At 44.3% G+C, this 13,691-nt stretch overlaps 1 protein-coding gene across 1 annotated transcript in view; it reads left to right on the top strand.

The window, feature by feature from the left end:
* The window catches only part of LOC142316964 (F-box/LRR-repeat protein 6-like), a 102,246-nt gene extending 89,056 nt beyond the window's left edge, over window positions 1-13,190 (top strand). Inside the window, exons 9-10 of the mRNA XM_075352796.1 lie at window positions 12,594-12,834; window positions 12,904-13,190. Of these exons, the coding sequence (XP_075208911.1) occupies window positions 12,594-12,834; window positions 12,904-13,060 (398 nt within the window). The 3' untranslated portion in view covers window positions 13,061-13,190. The remainder of the gene's footprint in view (window positions 1-12,593; window positions 12,835-12,903) is intronic.
* Window positions 13,191-13,691: the final 501 nt, after the last annotated feature.

Here is a 13,691-nt window from a genome sequence, read left to right as displayed (position 1 = left end):
GAATTTATGCAGTACTCAAGGTTCCTAAGAGCACAGTGGCCTCCATAATCCTTAAATGGAAGACGTTTTGGACCAGCAGAACTCTTCATAGACCTGGCCGTCCAGCCAAACTGAGCAGTCGTGGGAGAAGAGCCTTGGTGAGAGAGGTAAAGAAGAACCCCAAGATCACTGTGGCTGAGCTCCATAGATGCAGTAGGGAGATGGGAGAAAGTTCCACAAAGTCAACTATTAGTGATGGGCGATCCCGAACTGTAAAGTTCAGGGTTAGTACAGATCACATAGTGATTGTGTACACGGTCCCGATCATGAGCTTTCTTGGGAAGCTCTTGTTACAGATCGGGTCCAGATCAGGTCAGGGGCTGTAAAAAAAAAAAAAAAAAGCACATTATTAAAAAACATTATGATCATACGTACAGGTCCTGCGACGCGTCCTGCAGACTGTCTCCTGGCCGCTTCTGCTTCCGATTATTGCTGTGCCGCCCGTTAACCAGCACTGACTTACAGGACCTTCAAAGATGTCATAGCCATGTGACTAGTCTGGTGTGAATATTGTACAGACATTGGCTTACAGACTAGTCACATGACTGACGTCATCAAAGGTCCTGTTAACTGAACGTTGATTGTCACTGTGCGAGTGTCGCATCGAATCACTGCGCACACTTTCCTGACAGGAGCGATCGGCTGCATGTATGTCCATGCACCTGAGACGCTCCTGTACTGAGATCGTTCCGTGCGAGGTGATGCAATGCAAGACCCAAGTGGAATCATACCCTCACTGTCAGCCTGCTTCTCGCTCTGTACAGAAAGATGTAATAGAGCTGACATGGCTCTCTGCTTCTCACTGTGTATAGTCGCTTGTCTTTACAGAGTGATGAAGCAGAGTTGACATGGCTCTCCCGTTGGACTACGTCGGACTTAGGGGTTTTTTACAATAAAGATGGAGTCTCTAAATTTATTTTTACATTTATTTCTAATAAAAAAAATAATTTTCTGTGTTGTGGGTTTTCTTTTACTGTTTACTAAAAATTCATGGTGGCCATGTCTAATTTGGCGTGACACAATGAATTTCGGGCTTAGTACCATCTGAGAATACAAAGCTGGTATTAACCTCTTTATTACCCAGCGAGCCACCTGCCACTAGGGCTGCTGGACAAGCCATTTCCAGGCGCTAAGAAACAATGCGCAATTTCCAGAAACGGCTGTGGAGAATCCAAGCCCCCAGCTGCCTAATTTTACCTGACTGGCAATCAAAATACGGAAGGAGCCCACACTTTTTTTTTTTATTTGTTTAAATAATTAAAAAAAAAAATTAATAGGCCTCCCTGTATTTTGATTGCCAGCCAAAGTAAAGCCAGGTTGATGGGGGTTGCAGCCCCTAGCCGTCTGCTTTATCTGCGCTGAGAATCAAAAATATCGCAGAGCACTACGTCATTTTTTTACATTTTTATACAACTATATATTGTGTATTTTATATAATATATATGCACACTATAGTTCAAAAATTTGGGGTGAGCCTGACAATTTTGTCTTTTCCATGAAAAATCATACTTTTATTTATCAAATCAGTTGCATAATGGATAGAAAATATCGTCCAGAGAGTGACGAGGCTAAAAATAATGATTTTTACTTGAAATAATAATTTCCTCTTCACACTTTGCTTTCGGCACAGAATGCTCCTTTGCAGCAATTCCAGCTTTGCAGACCTTTGGCATTCTAGATGTTAATTTGCGGAGGTAATCTGGAGATATTTCACCCCATCCCATACTTCCAGAAGGCCTCCACAAGTTTGATTGGCTTGATGGGCACTTTTTGCGCACCATACGGTCAAGCTGCTCCCACAATAGATCAATAGGGTTGAGATCTGGTGACTGGGCTGCCACTCCATTACAGATAGAATACCAGCTGCCTGCTTCTTCCATAAATAGCATAATTTGGAGGTTTGCTTTGTGTCATTGTCCTGTTGTAGGATGAAAATGGCTCCAATCAAGCGCTGTCCACAGGGTATGGCATGGCGTTGCAAAATGGAATGATAGTCTTCCTTATTCAAGATCCCTTTTACCTTGTACAAATCTCCCACTTTACCAGCACCAAAGCAAGCCCAGACCATCACAATACCTCCACCATGCTTGACAGATGGCGTCAGGCAATCTTCCAGCATCTTTTCAGTATTTCTGCGTCTCACAAAAGTTCTGTGTGATCCAAACACCTCAAACTTCGATTCGTCTGTCTATAACACTTTTTTCCAATCTTCCTCTGTCCAATGTCTGTGTTCTTTTGCCCATATTAATCTTTTCCTTTTATTAGCCAGTCTCGGATATGTTTTTTTCTTTTCCTCTCTGTCCTGAAGGCCGGCATCCTGGAGTCGCCTCTTCACTGTAGACGTTGACACTGGCATTTTGCGGGTACTATTTAATGAAGCTGCCAGTTGAGAACCTGTAAGGCGTCGATTTCTCACACTAGAGACTCTAATGTACTTGTCTTGTTGCTCAGTTGTGCAGCGCGGCCGCCCACTGCTCTTTCTACTCTAGTTACAGCCTGTTTGTGCTCTCCTCTGAAGGGAGTAGTACACACCGTTGTAGGAAATCTTCAGTTTCTTGACAATTTCTCACATGGAATATCCTTTATTTCTAAGAACAAGAATAGACTGTCCAGTTTCACATGAAAATTGTCTTTTTCTGGCCATTTTGAAAGTTTAATGCAGCCAACAAATGTAATGCTCCAGATTCTCAACTAGCTCAAAGGAAGGTCAGTTTTATACCTTCTCTAATCAGCAAAACTGTTTTCAGCTGTGCTAACATACTTGCACAAGGGTTTTCAAGGGATTTCTAAACATCTATTAGCCTTCTAACACAGTTAGCAAACACAATGTACCATTAGAACACTGGAGTGGTGGTTGTTGGAAATGGGCCTCTATACACCTATGTAGATATTGCATTAAAAACCAGACGTTTGAAGCTAGAATAGTCATTTACCACATAACAATGTATAGAGTGGATTTCTGTTTAACTTAAGGGTGCTTTACACGCTGCGACATCGCTAGCGATGTCAAGCGCGATAGCTCCCGCCCCCATGCGACATTTGTTGATCGCTGCTGTAGCTGTTAGGGATGTGATTATCATTATTATGAGTATATAGGAGTTACATGGAGATATCCATAAAGAACAAGATTTAAGATGTTGTTTGAACTGTACCCCACATATCTCTTGGCATAAGACTCAGACAGACAGTCTGGGCTATTCTTGTGACCAGTGAATCATGCTGACATTGCTTAATATAAATGAGGAACCAAGCACATTACAGTAAATTGTATATCACAGAATAAGCTGTATCTAGTTTATCCAATAGGAGACGTGTTACGTATTCTTGGCACCTAGCCAATAAGGTTATATATATTTGTAACACTTCCGGAAATAAATCAGTCTTACTTTCTATTCATATCTGAGTACGTCTCTCTGGTGTGAGCGAAAGAGAGGGTAATGCATGCTACCACGAGTGACTCATAATTTGGACTGCAGACAGTTTAAGAGGGATGCATGATTAGATTGCATCAACCTAAATTACGGCCTTATCATTTGGCGCCCAACGAACCTTAGGACGGAGCTCTGGATGGCGGACGGCCGTGCTGACACCTTCAGTCGGAAGGCAACTACACGAGAGGTGGAGAATTGCGCAACTCCAGCTGCAGGTGAGATCGTTTGTATAATCTCACCTTGCAAACCTCTTGCGTGTACTTGCATTTCGAAGGGGGGGTTGGGCTGTCCCAGTCTAGACACCTAATGACCGCCATCTCGCATGAGATAAGCCGTCCTAAGAGATCTCACACCAAGGTGGTCAGGTTCACCTTAAGCTGTCTGTAATTTATGTAATGTGGTTTTTGTCTGCTCTTTGAGAAAAGCAGAAGTTCTATAGTTTCGTTTTTCTCTGAGTTGAAAGTAGAGGAAAATGAGGAAGTTGTGATATACGCTGCATATATGAATATATATGGTTATATCTGCAGGTGAGATCAGCCACCTGGATGGTGTATATAGTGTCCTTATTGTTATGTCATTGTATTGACCTGTGTCTACCTGTGTAAAAATGTCTGTCTATTTGCAGCAGGTGGAATACTTGCTGGTATCGCTCTAATCACTGTGTTTGTTTGCAGCGAGGTGGGCTGCAAAAAGAGGAAGTTCTATGTGCTTTGTTCGTTCGTACTTGCAGGTTACGCGAAAAGAGGAAGTTGTGTCACGGGAATATACTTTGATGTATTGAAGTATATTGAAGCTGGTTTCTTCTATGAGTGAAGGAGAAACTGGAAAAAAAAAATAAAATTAACTGTTGTGTATAAGAGGAGATACACTGGTGTGTTAACAAGCCCGGTCGATAGTTGATGTTTGATAAGGCCTTGGACGGACCTGATCTTCGGGGATAGAAGATTTGGAAGGGTTTTCTATGTACATGTGCAGTCTTGTATAAAGTTACAAAAGTGGGGGACTGACCCTGACTGTTACTTGGTATGGTGTTCCTGCTAAGCAGTGAGTTTAAGTTGTACTCATTGGTCTTGTTTTAGTGGATGTCAGTGTATTCTTACCTAGGAATTGAATATACTGGGGAAAATCCTTGATGTCAGGCTTAATCATTGATTATTGATGTTCTGGACGGACCGTTCAAAGAAGGTGTATATAGTGTGAACAGAGGTTACCAGTACATGAAGTAAGAGATAGTGAGGGTGAATTTAGTATCTATCACCCACGTGACACCTCTTCCTGGTAGGACAACCTGTCAAGTTATGGTTTGTGGACTGAGGTAGAAATTCTATGTATTCTGTGGATGTGTATAGTCTATGGTCCAGAAGAGGAAGTGGATTACGGCATAGCAGACATCCAGATTGACGTGTTAGTTTTGGGTTGTATACCCTTGAAGCATGGGGTCTAATCAGTCCACACCTGTCAAGTTTTGTTAAATAAGCGAGGGATCTTGAAAGATAAAGATCTCCTTATGGATGCTGAGGCATGGTATAGAACGTCAAAAGATGTTAGAAAATTGGCATAGTAGATATTTCTATATTGCACCAGATCAGAAAATGGCATCTCAGGAAGTGGCCAAGCCCATTAGGAAACAACGCCCCCCTCCTTATAAGTCGTCCCCAGAGGGTTGGACTTGTGTAGTTTGTCCCCCTGCCCACCAAACGCCCTCCCTAGCCTGCCCAGACGTCATTTCAGGTTGGGCCGCACCTAGTTCCCTTTTCCGGCCATCTTAAGTCCCAAGGCCACTGGCCTATTTGTTGCTGGAGCAGCATTAGACACCGAGGGGTGTCAGGAAGATGACAATGATTTAACAATGATCCACCCCACCACCAACACTGTCCCTAGTAGAGGTAAACCACAGGTGCTGTCCTATTTGAGGACGTCAGGCCACACATGGCATCGCACCATTATTCCTATAGTCCCAGACAAGAACGCCCTAAATATGTGACATGGAAGCCTCAAGAGGCTGCAGTCCTTGTGAAGGAACACTGAGATATATACACCTATGAGTGACGTGTCATCAATAATTGATGTTTGATACCTTGGACCTGATGTACAGGTGCAGTGTTAAGGAACAAGTGGGTGAAAGAGCCCTGACTGTTACCTGGTACGGTTTTCATGCTAAGCAGTGAGTTGAACGTTGTATGCGTACTCACTGGTCTTGTTTTAGTAGATGTCAATGTATTCTTACCTAGAATTGAATACATTGGGGAAGACCCCTAAACTTTGGTCTTAATCGGAATTATTGAGTAGTCGATAGACCGTTCTCATGGAGGTGTATGTATATCGTGAATTCTCTCTCTGACATAATATCTCATATATAGTTTTCCCTGAAAGATGTTTTCACCCAGATTAAAGCTGGGGATTCTTTCTGGCCAGTAATGGAGCCAGGTTTGCAGTGAGGGTGTATGTACCTTATCACCCAAGTGACACTGGAAGACGTTTTATGTATAATGTACGCAGTTTTTGGTGTGAAACACCGTAGGAGAGTTGAAAAGAAAGAAAAAAAAACAGGGAAGTGTTCGTTTCCATTTCAGTCCTGTGAATGAAATTCGGTGAAGTTTAGTTGTAAATGACACACGTATGTTGAAATGGAGAATTCTAGATGTGAATTGATGAGTAATTCTTAATCTAGCAACTGCACTATGTGTATTTTACCTGTCTGTGAACATAAGAAACATAAGCACTGTGTCCACGTAAGCCCACCCCATTATTCCTGTTCTGAATGTAGATTTCTTTCTGTCACTCAGTGTTTTACTCAGCCCTGGGTGGGGTATGGTATGGGGATATTATTGCAGGGTCTGACAGGAGATAGGGATACGCTGGAGGCTCGGCCCTGACCACCATCAGGTCTACCGTCGAGATGAGGGCGAGTACAGGGTCCCTAGTTACAGGGTCAGCCCAGGGGTCCCTATATAATCCATATTCCCGGTGACAGATTGAATACCTCCTGAATGTAGATGTCACAATACATGACATCTTTCTTTTCACTCTCTCCCAGGACTCTTCAGACGCCATTTTTGGCCAACACCTACTTCCTCTTTTAGCGGCTGTTTCTTATCGGTAATTATCTTTAGTGGACGTTTTAACTCAGACACTACATAGTTCATCTTTAGACGCCATTTTAGTCCAGCCGACACCCGGTTCCCCATTTTTGTTTTAGCAGCCAAAGTCACTGCTCTGTTTATTGCCGACATAGCAGGGACTGCAGAGAGGGGAGACAGGGACCTGGAACACACACACTCCATTTTTCCACTAATGAACCTTAGCAGAGGTTATTGCTGATAGTCCTGTGGACTTTTTCCCTTCACTTTTGCATATTTGTTTTTTCTGTATGTTATACAATTTAGTAGACCATATAGACTGCTCACTATTAGTCCTGGTGGACAGTGAATATTTTTCTGCATATGGCAGTTGTTACTTAGCCTAGTTTTGAGATATTTTCACTTGTATGTTATCCTGCCTGGTGTCTTGCACAAGAGTTCCCTGATAGAGAGGGTGAAGGTTCATGTGGTCCCAAGGGGACATTGATCATCAGGAGTTGACATATATTAAAGTTTTCGTTGGCAGCACCCAGTAATCCTTTGTGTCTTAGTTTGCAGGGTCTGACAGGAGATAGGGATACGCTGGAGGCTCGGCCCTGACCACCATCAGGTCTACCGTCGGGATGAGGGAGAGTGCAGGGCCCCGAGTTACAGGGTCAGCACAGGAGAGGTAGAGTAGATACGCTCCACTGCTTTTTCCTAGTTGTGTAGATGTAGTCAGGGGGTGCTGCTTGGTAGTTTCCAAACCCTCTTGTGCTCTTTTCTCTTTCCCCGGGGTTTTAGGGGATCTTAGTTTTTAGAATTTCAGTGTTCTCCTGACCCCAAGTTACACTCATTGCTCTTTCTTACAAACCTGGGTATAGTCCTTTGTATCAGGTCTCCGAGAGCCCATATGCAAACAACTACGGCTGGTGACTCCTGAGTTACAGTCGTAGTCACCTGAGTTACAGTCACAGTCACCTGAAGAGTATCATCACGTCATCTCCAGCCCAGAAGTCATTCTACATGTTTGCCATGGAAGAAGATAGCAGTCCTTTGAACACTACTCAGCCAGATTGAACACCTACCTAAAGCACCAGTTGAAGATCAGTGCCCGTATGACATCACTGCTCCCTGACAAAGTCACCATCTCTCGGTGTGGGGTCCTTAATCCTGCTGAACTTCTCCCTCTTCCAAGGGGGGAGTGTCCCACCTCTGACGTGTCCCACCTCTGACACCTTGGTGGAAGAGGTAGTCGACTCTGGCATAGCTGAAACTCTGGATTCGATACCCTGACTTAACACCTTTGGACCCTGACTTAACATCTTTGCGGATGGATCAAGATGTGCATCAAGAAGACGGTTCAACATGGGTATGGTGCTGGTAGCAGAAGACGCTGTGCTGATAGAGCAGTCGCTACCCGCATGCCTGTCTGTAAAGAAGCAGATGTATGTGCTCTCGCTGAAGCCTGCAAGATGGCAGCCAGCATCTACTCTGTGGAGGACAAGAGACTTGATCACTGCCAATGGAACTGTATGCCGCCATGAGGCCATAGAAGAACGGATGGAAGCTTTGCTATTGCCAGACAGAGTCGTGGTGAGCAGGGTTGAGGCCTACATTGGAGGAGTCAAGGGAAGCAGTAAGAAGTGCCCTCACTGACAGAACATCCAAAGAAGCCCCAAGACCACTTACGAGAGAAACAGTCAGTCAATCTGTGCTTTTCGAATGACCCAGATGTAAAGAAGAAAGGAAAGATGGAAAGTCTTGAGAAAACGTTGTCCTGACCCTACAAGAGCAAGTCCCAGAAGAAGAAGAGGACTGGGATAGGGTGCAGCTGTGGGCTCCCGGAGACCATGGGAAGTGGCTAGTGACCTGCTTTCACTGCCAGCCAAAGAGATATGGCAGGCCTTAGACACAGAACTGACTCTACACACCCCATACCAGCCACAGAATAGAGGGAAGGTTGGGAGGTTGGGGCAGTGTAGAAAGCAAGGGCATGAGAGTCTTCGCTTGCATTGTTCAGTGTCAGACACACCACAGCAGGGACCACTAGGTTGAGACCCTATGAAATCCTGTTTAGAAGTACCCCCAGATACTTCAACTAAGCTTGTTGTTTGTTTAAACATTTGCCTAATACACGTTTTTGAGTTTTCTCCTCCAGATCCAGCCAGATCTAGATTTCTTCTCTTTTCTCTTTCTCTCATTCCTCTTTTTCTCTCTCTTCTTTTCCTCTCTCTTTTCTCAATCTTTTTCTCTCTCTTCCTCTCTTCTCAATCTTTCTCTCTCTTTTTCTCTCTCTCTTCTCTCACTCTTTTTCTTCGGACGAAGATCCATGCATTCCACTACAAAGAGATGTCGGACCTGCCTGAGACCAGGAGATGGCTGTCTTCCCTCTTCTACCCGATACTTTGTGCCAGGATGATGATATCTAAGCATGTGGACTGGAAGACGACTCTACATCCCACCTTTGATGATGTCCCACCATCACCGCCTAAGGACTGAGGAGCATGAGACTCTGAGAGAAACCAACCCTGATAAATATTAGCCCATTAGAGGACTACTGCCACGTTCCCCCTTCCTGAATAACGTGTGCCAGCGGAACATAGCCATGAGAACAGTCTAGAGAATACGGTCAGGATCTGGCTTCCTATGCATAGTCTGTTGGGTGGGGAGATTCATCCACAAGGGATGGGGTATCTCGTATGTGAGTGAGGTAACCATCAGCATTAGGACAGATCAATAGACCTGGAAACGTAAGGAAAGACTTTTTGGCTATCTCCAAAGGGGGGGACTGTTAGGGATGTGATTATCATTATTATGAGTATATAGGAGTTACATGGAGATATCCATAAAGAACAAGATTTAAGATGTTGTTTGAACTGTACCCCACATATCTCTTGGCATAAGACTCAGACAGACAGTCTGGGCTATTCTTGTGACCAGTGAATCATGCTGACATTGCTTAATATAAATGAGGAACCAAGCACATTACAGTAAATTGTATATCACAGAATAAGCTGTATCTAGTTTATCCAATAGGAGACGTGTTACGTATTCTTGGCACCTAGCCAATAAGGTTATATATATTTGTAACACTTCCGGAAATAAATCAGTCTTACTTTCTATTCATATCTGAGTACGTCTCTCTGGTGTGAGCGAAAGAGAGGGTAATGCATGCTACCACGAGTGACTCATAATTTGGACTGCAGACAGTTTAAGAGGGATGCATGATTAGATTGCATCAACCTAAATTACGGCCTTATCATAGCGAACATCGCTACAGCAGATTCACACGCACATACCTTGTCAGCAACGTCACTGTGACCGCCGAACAATCCCTCCTTCAAGGGGGAGGTGCGTTCTGCATCATAGCGACGTCACTAAGCGGCCGGCCAATAGCAGAGGAGGGGCTGAAATGAGCGGCCGGAACATGCCGCCCACCTCCTTCCTTCCACATTGCCGGTGGATGCAGCTAAGGAGATGTTCGTCGGTCCTGCGGTGTCACACACAGCGATGTGTGATGCCTCAGGAATGACGAACAACATCGTACCGGTGGCAGCAGCGATATTAAGGAAATGAGCGACGTGTCAACGATCACCATTTTGGAACGATTTTGCAATCGTTCATCGTCGCTCATTAGTGTTACACGCTGCGATGTCGCTACCGGCGCCGGATGTGCGTCACTAACGACGTGACCCCGACGATATATATAGCGATGTCGCAGCTTGTAAAGCACCCTTTAATGTTAGCTTCATTGAAAAAAAAATGTGTTTTTCTTTCAAAAATAAGGAACTACCTAAGTCACCCTAAACTTTTGAACTGTAGTGTGTGTATGTATGTGTGTGTGTGTGTGTATATAATATATATATATGCTCGGGCAAAAGTTATGAGACCACTGCAAAATTTTCAGTTTTTCAGATTTTTCTCTTTTATAGGTATATTTTTTTGTAAAATGCAAATTGTTGCTTTATTCTATGAACTAGTATTTTCAGAAAATGAATACAACATTTCTTGTCTAGAATTTTATAGATATGTTGTCAGTAGTTTATGGAACAAAAGTACAATTTACATTTTACTCAAAAATATATCTATAAAGAGAAAAATCAGAAAACCTGAAACTTTTGCAGTGGTCTCTTAATTTTTGCCAGAGATTTTATACTAATTTTTATATATATATATATATATATATATATATATATATATATATATATATATATATATTAGTACACAATATATAGTTGAATAAAAATAATTTAAAAAAAATGACAGCGCTCCGCGATATTTTTTGATTCTCAGCTCAGATAAAGCAGACGGCTAGGGGCTGCCACCCCCATCGACCTGGCTTTACCTTGGCTGGCAATCAAAAAACAGGCAAGACGATTAATTTTTTTTTAGTTAGTTAAAAAAAATAATTAAAAAAAACATGCGTGGGCTCCCGCAGTATTTTGATCGCCAGTCAGGTAACACCAGGCAGCTGGGGGCTGGAATTCTCGGCAGCCCGCATCTGCCCCTGGAAATGGCGCATTGTTTCTTAGTGCCAAGTCCAGGCGCCTTACCCAGATCATCAGCGGCCCTGGTGCCCAAGTGGCTCACTGGGTAATAAAGGGCTTTGTATTCTCAGATGGTACTAAGCCCGAAATTAATGGTGTCACGCTAAATTAGACATGGCCACCATGAATTTCTAGCAAATAGTAAAAAAAAAACACCACAAATTTTATTTTTATTAGAAATAAAACAAAAAAAATTTAGAAACTCCATCTTTATTATAAAAACAATCCTTAGTCTGACATAATCCACAGGGAGAGCAATGTCAGCTCTGCTTCATCACTGTGCACAGGCAGCGTATATTTAGTGTGAGAAGCAGGCTGACACTTGCGTATGACTCGTGCAGTCTCGCATCAGCATCATCCCGCGCGGACTGACACTCTCCGGACACGAGCGCCTCAGCTGCATGGAAACAAATGCAGCCGACTGCTACGGTCAGGAGAGGGTGTGGCCGTATCAGGTGATGCCGATGCGACACTCGCATAGTGACAGTCAAAGTTCAGTTAACAGGACCTTCGATGACGTCATAGCCATGTGACCAGTCTGTAAGCCAATGTCTGTACACACCAGACTGGTCACATGGCCATGATATCACGTAAGGTCTTGTAACCCGAGGGCGCAGCAATGTTCGGAAGCAGAAGCGGCCGAGAGACAGCGCTGCAGGACGCGTCACGGGACCTGTAAGTATAATGACAATGTTTATTATTAAATATATTCTTTATTGTACTGCCCCCCCGCCCCATCCCATAACTGTAAAGTCCAAGATTGGTGATTGGACGAAAGTTCATGTTATCTCGATCCTGATCTCGATCTTTACAAAACGATCGTCGAGTCTCCCGATCCTGACCATCGGGGGGATCGCCCATCACTATCAACTATCACTGCAGCCCTCCACCAGTCGAGCCAATTGAGCATCTCTGGAGAGATCTGAAAATGGTGTCCACCAACGTTCACAATCCAACCTGACGGGACTGAAGAGGATCTGCAAGGAAGAATGGCCGAGGATCCCCAAATCCAGGATCCCAAGAAGACTCATGGCTGTACTAGCTCAAAAGAGAGGGTGCGTCTACTCAATACCGAGCAAAGGGGCTGAATACTTATGACCATGTGATATTTCAGTTTTTCTTGTTTAATAAATTTGCAAAGAATTCTACATTTCTTTTTTTTTCTGTTAAGATGGGGGATGGGTGCAGAGTGTACATTACTGAGAAAAAAAATGTACCAAATAGCTGCAATGAAACAAAGAGGGAAAAATGTAAAGGGGTCTGATTACTTTCCGTACCCACTATACCTCGTGTGCGCTCTACATACACCTTGTCTCACACCCCCATAAGCGTTCCATATACACTTCAAGTGCAGTCTCACACCCCCATGGGGTTTTATCACGTTGTGGACACCTGACAATGCACCCACTCTGTGGCCTTTAATTCATATTGTACCTGCTGGGGGAGGATGGGCACAGCGCCCCCTCATTTATCTGCCATTATTCCTCTGCCCCTCACCTGTTCTGTCCTTTCAGATCTGGAGAGCCTGTACCTGGGCATGCACTGCTATACATCATGCTTCATTCACTACTGTGCTAATTGCTGCTCAATCACCAGACGATGGCGGCACAGTCTGCAGGAGCTGGACCTGTCAGGGCTGACCTTCAGCAAGAGTGAACTAACAGAAGCCCTAGCCATCCTCACTGAAGATGGGACCAACGACACACTAAAGTCCCTTGTTCTCTCGGGGACTAAGGTCTCTGGGGCCGCCGCCAGGTGATCACCCTTACGTATGGTGTGCACTGTGCTGTCATACCCTGTGCTCATACTCTTTTCCCTCTGCAGAGACGTGCTGTCCGGCTGCCAGGCACTCACACACCTGGACCTCTCCTCATGCCGTAACGTACCCCGGGGATTGAAGTGCGTCTACCGTGGCCGGGAGAGCATCCTGCAGTGTCTGAACAGGTTAACCAGCAGGGTGCAGGAGGAAGATTTGGAGTAACCGGCTACACTGGGCACCACCATCTTGTATTACACATTGGATTTCTTACTTTCTACAGATGTAAATAGTTTTGTTTCTCCGCTTGGGAGTGAGTTACGTTTCTATAATACATTTCAAACAGTTTTGGTTACTTTGTCTCAGTTTTCATTGTGTTTCCTCACCAGCACAGATGCATTGTAACGAGGCCTGCGTTGTGAGGAACAGGGGTCATGAGGGACTTTCTGCCTCCAGAAGGAATCAGTCGTGTTCCTGCTCACTTGCAACTTGCAGGAAGAGTAAAAGACCAGGTCTATTTCTTGGTCGGCAAATCTTCAATCACGACTATCGGACCTGCTACGCACTTGTCTCAGCTCCGCCTGTCCTCTACTGTCAGATTTTACAAGTGTATCCAAGACCTCATGTCCCCTGTCCTTTTAAGATCTGCTAGGACAAACCCCTGTAACTGGGACCCCGTCACCTCTGCACAATACCTGCCAGTAACTCCTCAATAAGCATCGTCAGCTGTTATTGGAGACTACACATTACTGTGGCTCTCTACATCTGTTTCTGTGGACTACAGTATGTGCTGCGTTGCCTGTTTGCAGCCCATCATAGCCCGTTAGTCCTCATTGTACCAGGTGCCTCCCATTCT

Source organism: Anomaloglossus baeobatrachus, chromosome 6 (genome assembly GCF_048569485.1).
Source record: "Anomaloglossus baeobatrachus isolate aAnoBae1 chromosome 6, aAnoBae1.hap1, whole genome shotgun sequence".
Taxonomy (NCBI): domain Eukaryota; kingdom Metazoa; phylum Chordata; class Amphibia; order Anura; family Aromobatidae; genus Anomaloglossus; species Anomaloglossus baeobatrachus.
This window is presented reverse-complemented; position numbering and strand designations above follow the sequence as displayed.